This window comes from Nicotiana tabacum, chromosome 23 (assembly GCF_000715075.1).
Source record: "Nicotiana tabacum cultivar K326 chromosome 23, ASM71507v2, whole genome shotgun sequence".
NCBI classification, from domain to species: Eukaryota; Viridiplantae; Streptophyta; class Magnoliopsida; order Solanales; family Solanaceae; genus Nicotiana; species Nicotiana tabacum.
In genome coordinates, this window is record NC_134102.1 from 134,862,870 (window position 1) to 134,874,998 (window position 12,129).

The 12,129-nt window shown below is 35.9% G+C and overlaps 1 protein-coding gene across 3 annotated transcripts; it reads right to left on the reverse strand.

The window, feature by feature from the left end:
* Nucleotides 1-515: 515 nt before the first annotated feature.
* On the reverse strand, nt 516-10,418 carry LOC107767195 (kinesin-like protein KIN-14J). Of its 3 annotated transcripts, XM_075245466.1 has the most exons (20): nt 10,179-10,317; nt 9,332-9,424; nt 8,621-8,769; nt 7,725-7,831; nt 7,538-7,621; nt 7,351-7,428; nt 7,175-7,267; nt 7,047-7,076; nt 4,817-5,158; nt 4,664-4,745; nt 4,479-4,574; nt 4,218-4,397; nt 3,964-4,070; nt 3,700-3,878; nt 3,209-3,373; nt 2,861-3,114; nt 2,571-2,734; nt 1,718-2,286; nt 1,100-1,200; nt 516-926 (listed from the first exon to the last, which is right to left on the reverse strand). In XM_075245466.1, exons 3-20 carry the CDS (start codon nt 8,724-8,726, stop codon nt 865-867), a joined length of 2,799 nt encoding a protein of 932 aa, XP_075101567.1. In that variant the 5' UTR covers nt 8,727-8,769; nt 9,332-9,424; nt 10,179-10,317; the 3' UTR covers nt 516-864. The 3 variants fall into 3 exon arrangements, with proteins under 3 accessions (XP_075101567.1, XP_016441607.1, XP_016441608.1); XM_016586121.2 differs by lacking the exon at nt 9,332-9,424 and having other exon boundaries at nt 10,179-10,418; XM_016586122.2 differs by lacking the exon at nt 9,332-9,424 and having other exon boundaries at nt 8,621-8,772; nt 10,179-10,394.
* Nucleotides 10,419-12,129: the final 1,711 nt, after the last annotated feature.

Sequence of the window (12,129 nt, forward strand, 5' to 3'; positions counted from 1 at the left end):
TTAAAACTTATTTGTATATAATTTGTAAATTGTATATGATCATATAATTAAATTGAAATTTGAGTAGGGAGGGTAATAAGATTTCAAATAGTGTATAGGAAGATAAAAATCCCTTTTATTTAAGCACAATGTTATGTGGATTCAAGCATATAATTTGTCTATATTAAGTAAGGTTTCATATATTTATCATGGATTGCACTTCTATGTTCTCCCTTGTCTGTTTCACTTGCGGAAGGAGAGAAATAAGAGGGCAGTCTGGTGCACAAAGCACTCCGTGTTCACGTAAGATCCGAGAAAGAGCCGCTCAGTGATGTAGGCAGCCTATCCTGACACAATCATCAATAGCTAATTCCACAGCTTAAACTCGTGACCTATATATAGGTCACACAACACAGAGAAACCACCTGGCTTTTTTGAGTTTTGGCTAGATATAGTACCTCAAATTCAAGAATGAAAACAAAAGATCCAGTTACTAAGTGCTAAAGCATAATCAAAACCAAGCATGATCTTTCTGCTTTCACAATAAGCACCATAATCAAACAGAAGTTACCAGTTAACACCATTTAATAGCCCAAGTATATCACTGAATTCTTCAATAGAGCTACATGTACACACTACACAATGGCAAACCCCACGCCCCCCTCCTTTCCTCCACTTCAAGCAGGGGAGGCGGGAGAGAGTGGAGGAGCAAATATTCCTACAGAAATTCACCTGATTAGTGCAGCTTGCTACAAGCTGAAGTTCCTAAATATCTTCCACAACAATGGAAGACTAACACAACAGGCTAAAGGTAATTGAAGATGGTGTCTACTCTACATACAAAGAAGGGTTGCAAGCATCCTCTTCCGCAAATTTTCTGCTGTACTATTGCCATCTTTTGGAAGACTTAACTGTAGAAGTGTTGCTGGCAGTGGATTTTTTAGAACCTGAGAAGCATAGAGAGGAAAAGGCAAAAGTTGATACTCCTTAGGAACAAAAATAAGAATGCTTTAGAAAGAATGAAATAGTGCTACATTATTGTCATTTCTCTTCTCTAATTTGGAGAGCATTGACAAAGAAGGAAAATAAAGGCGAAAATCAAGAAATGAGAATCACATACTCGGGACTTTAGGGGTGCTCTTATGCAATGATGACAACCGAGAAGATCCTGTTTGCACCTTCTTTTGTGTGGGCCGTGGAAGTTTAGCAGGTACAGGAGGCCTGAATCATTTACCAGAAAAGAGAATAAGTCCTTTAATTTTGATGAGTGTCTTTGGTGTCTTTAACAATGAGTTCAGTGCCAAAGCTTAGTCTCTTGCTTTTTCCGTTTAACTGTAAGCTGTCTTTGACAAAATACTGTACTAAGAAAAGATGTGATCTAAAAGTCATGAAGTACATTTAAACTAGAAACGAGGAAGTGCAACTCCAAATTATATGAGATGCTCATTCAGAATGTAACCTGATGCCTATCTTCGGTTCTTTCTGTGAAGTTAAAATATGGATCAAAAATGAGAAAAGGAAAAAGGATAATTTCTATTACAAAGGCAGGTAAAGAACTTTTTCAGCACAAAAAGATACCAGATACGTGACCTCTCAACCTGAAGTACTACGGGAGGAGGAATTAGAGTTTCCACAAATTAATCAATATTCAAGAAAAAAGCCATTGAATTGTAAGGCAAGACCGCCAAAAAAGACAATCAGAGATGGCATAATGAACGTATATCTGTAGAATACTCACTTCTCTGGGGTCTCTGAAGGTGGCTTTGCCGTTTCTGGGAAAAGAGTGTATTCTACGATGCTATTGATTGAACCATCAGTCTCAGTTCCCATTGAAAGCACACCATCAGATATGTCACTTAATCTCTCTTCAGAATCTGCATCATCAAATCCGATGAGCACCACATCTTCATTAGGATTCTGACATTCTCCTCTAACAGTGGCCCTTGAATCAGTCTCTTCACCCAAATTTAGACCAGCATCTACTACAGCAAGCCTGGATTGTCTAAAGAAATCTCTGTGATGCCTAAAGTCATCCATTGATTGCTGAGAGCCAGTGTCAGATTGTCTGTCGCTGTATTCCGAACTACTGTCCACGTCAGAAGCAGCTTTCTGAGTAGGTCTTGAGCTTCTCTCTCCAGAAAATATTTGGCTTGCTCGTGGACCACCTAAAGAATGCCTTCTTGGAGAGGCAGAGCCATGCCTGGTTGAGCTCACACTACGCCTCTCACCATTGCCATTGGTTTTGAGAGCGCGCAGCCGCCCAATTTCCTCGTCCTTCTTTGCAATTGTGTTTTTTAAGTTAGCTACCTGAAAAATTACTATTCTATTTTCAGTTGTACTTTGTACGACCATAACAAAGGAAACAGAAACATGGCAAGCATCATAAATCTGGTGTACTCGAGAGAAGAGTCAAGTGTAACAAGATTATTATTAAGACGGGGTTTTACTAGTAAATGCACAAATGTGATGTCGGATTTACAAAAAATAAGTATACAATACAACAGTAGATGCATGCAATGAAAAAGTAAGTGCAACTAGAATGACATTATCTACTGAACTGCTGATATTCATTAGAACATGCCATGAAGTACCTGATCCATAAGCTCTTTAATACCTCGACCCTCTTTATTATTCCGTGCTGCACCCAACTCCACTCCAGATACTCTCTCAGCAAACTTCAGGGTGCTTATGGATTCTGAGTAGGACTCCACATCAGGATTGAGCTGTACAAACATAAGTGTCTTTGCCTGGCCTCCTGTAACATGTAATGAGCGAAAATCAAGTAAATAAAGGTTTAATAGGAAAGAGAAATAAAACTACTATCAAAGGAATAAAGCAATGTATTCAAACTTGAATTAACACTGAAGAGATATATAACTACCAAGGGAGCTTTGAAGAACTTGAGTTAGTTTACTATTTCTGTATGGCACATGAGAACTTTTTTGTGCCAATGCAAAGATCACATCTCCAAGAGCCGATAAGGATTTGTTTATATGTTGTGCTTCCCGTAAACGATCCCCTGTGGCTTCGGACCGATCTACTCTTTCACTGCCAGCCAGATCTACCAAATGCAAGCAACCTCGTAGAATAGCATTTGTTTCCAAGTCCATACCACGTACATGAACGGTAAGGATGCTGCATCACAGTCAGTTCAAATAAGCATGATGACGTTGCAGAATGAGAATGATTGTCCACAATGTGAATAAACAGTTTTAGCATAAGAGCTAACCTATGAGACCGGCTGCTTCTTTCATTTAAAGCAGTAGCACCAACAGCTCTATTCATCAAGCCAATATTCATCAATTCTAAGACATCTGCGGTTGATTTGACAGGATGCATGCTAGCATCTGGGACAGCTAATCCATTGGGCTGAGTAGTACTCCAAATCCCAAGTGTGCGCAAGTTAAAGAAAACATCCGGAAATATATGGCGTACATATTTCTGACATCTCCACTAACTATTGAATTGGAAAACTTGAATATATCTATATGATTACATCGAAGCAAAGTACTTCAAGGGAAATAAATGTGTAGAAAAAGAACAAAGAAAAGGTAAATAGCCAATGTATCAAAAACAAAAACGACAACTATGCCTCGGTCCTAAATAAGTTAGGGTCAACTATATGAAACATATTGACCACGTTTCCATTTAAAATCAACTCATGTCATCATCACATTAAATAAAAATAAAAAACACATTAAAAAAATTTAGGAAGGATATCGTTTTTGTGAAGTATCACTGCAAAGCAAGTCACGCACTTGCTCATTGTATATCTCAACCATTTGAACGCCAATTTCATATGCAATGGAGCTTTTCCTACTTTGGGAGATGTTGAATAGATCATTCAGAGCTCGATAGTTGACCCCCCAATCCTCCACCGATGACATGCTTGGACCACTCTAAAGGCAATTAAAAGGGACAAGGATGAGTAGAAGTGAAAAGCCAACTATATCTACTAAATAAATTTTATAAGTATGTCCATACCATGGTATATGTTTTTCCGGAACCAGTCTGACCATAAGCAAAAATGCAGACATTGAACCCATCCAAAACAGACCTGATTAATGGTTGAGTGTCCCGAAATACCTCCTCTGAAAAATAATAGAGTTAGAGAGAAAAAAGGCAAACATTGAAAAAGGGTATTTTCATTCTTTTCATTCTCATTTGTGATGAAAGTAAAGTATTTCCATATTAAGTACTTATTCTAAATATCAAATTGATAAACAAAATCATCAAACCTTGAGTGGCTGCAGGTGCAAAGACCTTGTTGAATTTGAAAAGACGGTGACTATCTTTCCCTTGTTTGGAGGGATTAGTAACAACCAGTTCCCCATTCTCACCAATGTACTCAATGGTTGTCAATTTTTGGCTTTGGCCCGGAAGGAATGGCCTTATTCGACTATAAACTCTAATGTTACCTATCATAAATGACATTATGTTAGGAAAAAACACTGTGTTAAACTTAAACAACTAAGTTCTTAATATTCCATTTAACTAACCTTTCAAATCTTGAACTTCATTATACAACTTCCTATTTTCATCAAGCACTGTGTGGTAATTCTGAGCAGCATCAACCAGTCCCTTAAGATTGAACCCTGTTAATCAAGAAAACATCCACAAAGATTAGATGCCAAGACCAAGAATAAGATCAAATGTAATCATAGCATTTAGCTCTTCTTCTTACCAAAGTGGTTAAGTTCTTCGACGTAAACCTCCTTGGTCCTCATCACCTCCTGCCTTATAGACTCAGATGCTATCCTCAATTCCTGAGTTATTAGAGAATGTCATATTCCTGATAACTCAGAATGAACTTGTAAGATTAAATTCAAATGCAAACCTGTAGAGATCCAAAATGAGAGTCTATGAAGTGTTTGTAGCCAAGTTCTCTTCTTTTCAGGCTCACCAACTTGGATTCTGAAAATGCCTCAAGTTCTTGCACTTTCTTTGTCGATTCATTCAGCAGACCCTGAAGTTCCAGTATCTTGGTCTCTGACTCGGCCCGACTTTGCTCCGCGTGCGCTTTCAATTGTAAATGATCCTTCTCATGTGCATGTTTGGATGATTCAAGCTCAGCTATCAATGAGGATATTTGCATCTCACAATGATCCTTATCTTTCATTAACCTGATTAAATCTTGCTCTTGAAGTTTTTCCTTCTCTTCAATTTTGGCCTTCTCAATCTGTAAAAGGGAAGTTAGTTGGACTATATGTCCAGTAAAATAGAAACACATAACAAGAAACCATATAAGCAACATTGTTACATTGTCAATTCAACAGGTTGCTATAATAGGCATGCTAATCAACATCACAGCAAAATAAACAAGTGAAAAGAAGCGGAGAAAGATCTATCATATATCACAATGCGCCCACGAATTAATCCCCCATCCCAAAAAGAATGACTAAAGTTTGAGCCTCTAAGTCTGAGCTAATCTTTGGGGTTATTCATCAAGTGTTCATTAAAATCGTTATATCTACAAACTAATATAGAAAAGGGCAGCCCGGTGCACTAAGCTCTCGCTATGTGCGGGGTCCTGGGAAGGGCCGGACCACAAGGGTCTATTGTACGCAGCCTTACCCTGCATTTCTGCAAGAGGCTGTTTCCACGGCTTGATGGTCACATGGCAGCAACTTTACCAGTTACGCCAGGGCTCCCCTTCCTGGTAAATAGTAGTCACGCATTCTAAAATCAAAATTAATACAAATTGTTAACAAGAATCATAGTAAAACTGTTTGACTCTCCATTATAACCTAGTCACGTTAAAGGCAGAGGAGTACTAAATACAACATTATTCACAACTGCTACAGTATGCAAGCTAATTGAAGACATACATATATTAAACACGCTGAGAAATTTTCTTAACCTCAAACCAATAAAAAAAAGTACACGGGTACTGATAAATACTATAGCAATGCTAACAGTAATGATTAGAAAAGCCAGCAACAGGTAGCATGATTAGCTCAACTAGGTGTTCTATAATTTGATCCTGCAGAAAATTGATTCCAGAATCTTGTCAAATCAATGGACAAATATTAATATGACAAAGGACTATCTGAAACAGTAGTGAAACCCTCTAAGTGATCAAAAGAAAAGAGAATCAAGAGAACTTTGGCAAATTGAACGCAGTTCATCTAGTCTAAAACCTGCATCATCAGAGAATATCAAAATAAAAAATAAAAAAGTAAATTTATTTTGGATTTGAGAGTATTAACATGACTTTAATGGAATCCTTATATATTCTCAACTACTCCCTCCTTTCCGTTCTTTGTGACGGTGTTTGACTGGGCGCAGAATTTAAGATTGAAAGGAAGACTATTGGAACTTCTGGTCTTAACATATCATGACACTTTTGTCGTTATAGAAACATGTCGTTAAGGGTAAATGAAAAGTTTAAAAATAAATTGTTTTATAACATAGAAAGGTGTCGTCCATTTTAGATCAAATTAAAAAGGAAAAAATGCCAAACAAAATGGAACAAAAGGGAGTATTAGATTAAGGATTAGCAATTGTATGCATGTGTAAAATGGCCTGACCCTCTACCCTTTTCCTTGTATTAACACACACTTGTTCAGAACCTGACCTAGAAGGTCCTTAATATTTATGGAATATCAATAATGTCCTCAATGATTATGGCACTTAGTAGTGTTTCGCAATGAAAACTTTTGACATTCACATATAAATACTTTTTGGATCTGCGAGTATTAACTAAGGAAGAAGGGGAAATTGATAAATATTGAAGACACATTAACCTTAAAACAGGCATCTCCAAATTCCCAACTCAAAGGGAGCTATGAAGGACTACAGTACTAACACGTAACTGCGGTAGTTTTCAGTCCCAAAGTAATACAGGAGAATAAGACATTGTCAAAACCCCAAAAAGCTCTCCATATTACCAGTGGCAATTTGGAAACACAACAGTAGACTTAGACACTTAGCACGAAATAGACACAGAGTACATATTTAGTAAGAACATTCAATATATTCAGCATCGAAACATCATAAAATAAACAAGAGAACATGCTCTGTCAAGTCAAAAATTAGTAACTTCTTGATAAATTTAATGTATGCACCTTTATCTGTTGAAGCTTCTTCATAACAACCTGGAGGATTGAATGAAACGTGAAGTTCAATAAAAGAATAGATAGAACAAAATAGAAGAAAGAAACCAATTCTGTATCAATACTGATACTTATAGTACCTCATGTTCCTCAGTGGTCCCCACAGCAAGGGTTTCAAGTGCTTTAATTCTTGATTGATATCTCTCCTCACGAGACTTGTACAAACCATTTTGCTGTAATACCACAAGAGATCCACAGCTCTTAAGTCCTTTGAATGAAGTTCATAAACCAGTACTGATAATTGGAACATTTGTACCTTTCGCAAATTATCAGCTTGTTTTGAAACTCGTTCTTCAATCTCTTGTACAACTAACTTCACCAGGGAGGCCACACACTTAAAAAGTAGTAAAAAGATATCGGTAAGTAAATTAAGTATCAAATAGAATCCAGCAAAGAGAAATTTGTTCATTTTTCTGTCACCCTGTTCAGTTCATCTGTCGTACCTGAGGTATATCGCCATTCTTTCTCTCAATGCTGTCATCCAAAATATTATTCACAACACTGAAAAGCGAATGAGTGGAGGCACTCTGAAGATAAAAGTCAGTTCAACAAACGAAATCAGAAGTAGGCATAAACACTATAAAAGAAGGTGATCAGTCAACGCCAAGTGAAGAGCCATTCCAGCTTTACCTCTAAGCTGTTTAGTTTCATCAGCTCTGAGATCTTAGCAGCTGGAATATCAGCAAAACCATGCTTTGATTGGATCCCATCAGGCAATTTACTCCCAGCAAGATTGTCTGAAATTTAAAGCTCAAAGTAAGACAAGTAAATCTACAGTGGAAAAGATTACAACCAATGACAAATCGCTTAAGATATACATAAAATTCAAGACAAGAATTTTTCTGATACACCATTTTCTGCGAAGTTCCACACGTAAACGTGTTGTTTGAAGATAGTTGGATGTGGTGAAGAGCCAGAGTACTACGCGCTGGAGGTTAAGAATGCCGGGGTAAAGGTAATGGATCTTAGTCTGGTTGTGATGAAAGTTCTTTAATTTGTAAAGTGCAGTAGTAGTGGAGTCGACAAAGGTGTAACAGGAGAAAACAATAATGAATAATGAAAAGATAAATGAAGGTGAAACTGTCTGATGCAAGGAACTAAAGAATTCAGAAATTCCAAAATAGACCTCAAATTTCCCTCCATGATAACTGTGCGATGAATTAACAGACACCAGCTACCAAGTTGGGAAAAGGGCTCAAATAAACATGGATGGGAAAACTAGACCAAATTTGAGATCCTTAAGTGAGGGCTGCTCTAGTGTAAAAACTATTACAGCTTGTTTTACATTTTCAGTGTTCAGCCAACTAACAAAAAGATAACCAGGGAAGGAAAAGAAAAAGAAAAACAGAAACCGAAGAGCAGAAGCAGCATTATAAGTATTCTGGAACTAAGCTTCAGTTTCGCTCAATGGTCAAATTCTATATTACATTGTTAAAACAGAGCAAAGCACTTTGCCAATAGTTGGATAATATAGGAAAAGGACTGAGAATTAAAAATGAGATACTGAAAGATATGGAATGATTTACCTTCTGCAGCCCCTCTGAAAATTTCAACTCTATCAGACACGTCGCAGTTAAGAATTTCATTTAAACTTGCTGAGTCTCCATTTTCAGTTGCAGCTTCTGGATTCATGATAAACTTGATATATGTTTTGCCAGGATTACTACGGAGAGCACTACTAGTAAAGAAAACAAGAATCAGCACACGAAATATACTAGCTCATGACTACATTGACGGCTACTCTCAACTATAATGAGATTAGACAAGTGTTAATTAGCCAAATATGATAACGCATGAACATAAACACCATAAGTTTTTTACATTTGTTGATACTGACATAACCAAATAATGATTTGCGCAGAAAACTGTGTAATTGTACATATATTGTTCTATTAGAACAGATGCCTTTATTCAAATGTCCAACATTTTCATCTAAACAGGAAAATGTATTGTGTTAGATTAAGAACTATTTTGTAAGAGATCACCATTGCCATCTTAGAACTATTTTTTTATTAGAAGAAAAGGTTAATGTGGATTAAACCCCACTTAAAACCTATTATAGAACATGATCAGTTTTTGAAATAAAATGCATGTCCAAACACAACATCAACTTCCAAAATTATTTTTCAACACAACTTCAAAAACTCTTTTTGGAACAACAACAACAACCCAATAGAATCCCACTAGTGGGGTATGGGGAGGGTAGAGTGGGAGGGTAGAGTGTACGCAAAACTTACCCCTACCCCGAAGGGATAGAGAGGAAACGCTATGTCCAAACTCTTTTTGGAAGTTTCAACCAAATCTATGTCCAAACGCTAGCTAGATTTATCCTAGTGTGAAAGAGGTAACAACAACATGTTCCACATGTTAAATTCAACATTTCAGTATGCATATAGTATGTAAAGCTCATTTTATCCTATTTGATTTCCCCTGTAAAAGATAACACAAGTGGGGGGAAAAAGACAACTTTAAACAGAAAATCAACAGCTATTCCGAATACAAGCAGATCAAGAGCTTCCAACATTACAAACATGAAAAGTGTAGAATGGGAAAGGAGAATGACCAACTACTACTAATATGACTCAACTCCAAATTTGTGTTTTTTTACAAACAAAGAGAATATTACTGAGCTGTGTTTTATAACCAAAAGACACTAAGCTAAAGCGTGTAGCTCCATACTAACAGGCAACAGCCTAAGCAAGATTTAACTAAAACAAGGAAGATTTTTGTTTAAAGAACAAAACTTTGGTACTCCTAATCAAGAAACCTCACTCTCACACACACACACTGCACAATAATGCTGAAACAAAAAAAACAAAAAAAAAAAGTTCCACCCAGTTTTCTATTTTCTCCATTTATGAAAAATTTCAAGTGCAAGAATCAGTCAAATTGTGAAAAAGGAAGAAACTTTAATAACTTCATAGCCCAAAAGCAAGAAAAATTAAAAAAAAAAAACCATATGGGTCTACAACCAAAAACTAGATATTTTGCACAAACCCTACATGAAAAAAAAAACCTTAAAAAATAAAAAAAATCTAAAAATGGGAAATATACAAAGATTGAGAATGTGGGTAAGATACTAACCAGAATGAGCTGAAATTAAGGAGATCTTGATAATTTGAAGCTTAATAAGCGATTGGATCGAAGAAAGTTTGAATCTTTTAGGTGCGCTTTGTAAAAATACAGATTGAATCTGTGAAATTTGAAGGTCTTTTTATGGCTTTTGTTTGTTCTTGAAATACCGGTTTTTTTAGAAGCAAAGCGACGATGATGATGATGGCATTGCAGAAGAGGGCCCCTATTTCTTAGGAATTCTTTTGGTTTAGTCTTTAAATTGGAGACTTCAGGTTTTAGTTTACTATTTTTAGAATTTTCAGAAAATTAAGCAAAAACAAAAAAATAATGCTTAATATTTTAAACTAAAAATGGACTTTTACCTTTACTTTTCTTCTCTTTACGTTTCACTATTTTATCTTCGTGTTTTTCTTTTGATGATACATATTCAGGCAAAAATTAAAAATATGCTGACTTATAAGCGATAATTAAAAAATACGTAATCGAAATTTAGTCATTTTTTCACGTAAAAATATAATTTGAACAAAAACACCCTTAAAATTCGAAAAAAATCCAACATAATATGATGTAATTCGAATTTTTTACATAACTATTCCAGTATAATGTGCTGGAATTTCATAATAACGGAGTTCCAACATAATATGCTGGAAGTTTATAAGCACTAGCTCCATAATCCAGCATACTATGCTAAATATTTCCGTGTTTCGGCTAGGATATTTGTCCATATTTTAAATCTGCATGAAATAGTGGCTATTTATTAATGACTTTGCAAATGCTGGCTATTTTTCGACTACCCTATCCGAAAACTGGCTAACTCATTCTATTTTCCCTACATATTCATGTTAAAACTGTACAATGTTATAAAGTTAAGTTTTTTTTTGGCCAAATACATAGACAGCCCATTAAACTTGGCCCAATTTTTTATTTTGGCACTCTAACTCAACCTTGTTCCATTTTGATCCTCCACCTCTATTTCTTATATTTCATTTTAACACAAAAACTTGTATCCGACGTAAAAATGCAGCGCGTATACATACGTGCTTGGCCAAATAGATAGACAACTCAGTGAACTTGGCTCCATTTTTCGTTTTGGCACTCTATCTCAACCTTGTTCCATTTTGGCCCTCCAACTCTATTTCTTATGTTTTATTTTGGCACGCTATCTCAACCTTGTTCCATTACGGGTTCGAAAGTTTAGCGGTTCGGAAGTTTATGAAATTTGTGGGTATTTCGGGATATGCATGCATACACGTTTCACAAAATATAAAATTTAGTTCAAAATATTTTAATTTTTAAATTTTTTTTACGTAACTGATCAACTTTGGTCGTTTTTTTTTTTTTTTGCGTAAAAATGCAGGAAACTCTTTTAGTGTCCTGCAAAATTTATTTTTTAAGAAACCGACTGAAATCGGTCGGTTTTCATATAAACAGTAAATAGGGAAGGAAATAATGAAGATGAAATATGGGGGAAGGAAGTTGTGGGATTAAAAATGGGGCCAACAGTTATTTTATTACTGTTGGAGAAGGAATTTGCCATAAACAATCTGTCTCGCGCGCCTACCATGTGAGTCAATTCACACTATGTGACTAGTCAGCTTCGTGTTAAAATAAAACATAAGAAATAGAGTTAGAGGGCCAAAAATAGAACAATGTTGAGATAGAGTGCCAAAATAAAAAATGGAGTCAAGTTCAATGGGTTGTAAATGTATTTGGCCTTTATGTTATTACCGTTGGAGAAGGAAATTTGCCCAAAAAATTCTACCTCGCGCGCCTACAGGGTGAAGCAACTCACACTCTGAATCTAGTCAGATTTTGTGTTAAATTAAAATATAAGAAATGGGGTTGGAGGGCCAAAATGAAATAAGATTGAGTTACAGTGCCAAAATGAAAAATTGGGCCAAGTTTAATGGGTTGTCTATGTATTTGGCCTTTTTTTTTTTCTCATAATAACAAATTTTGA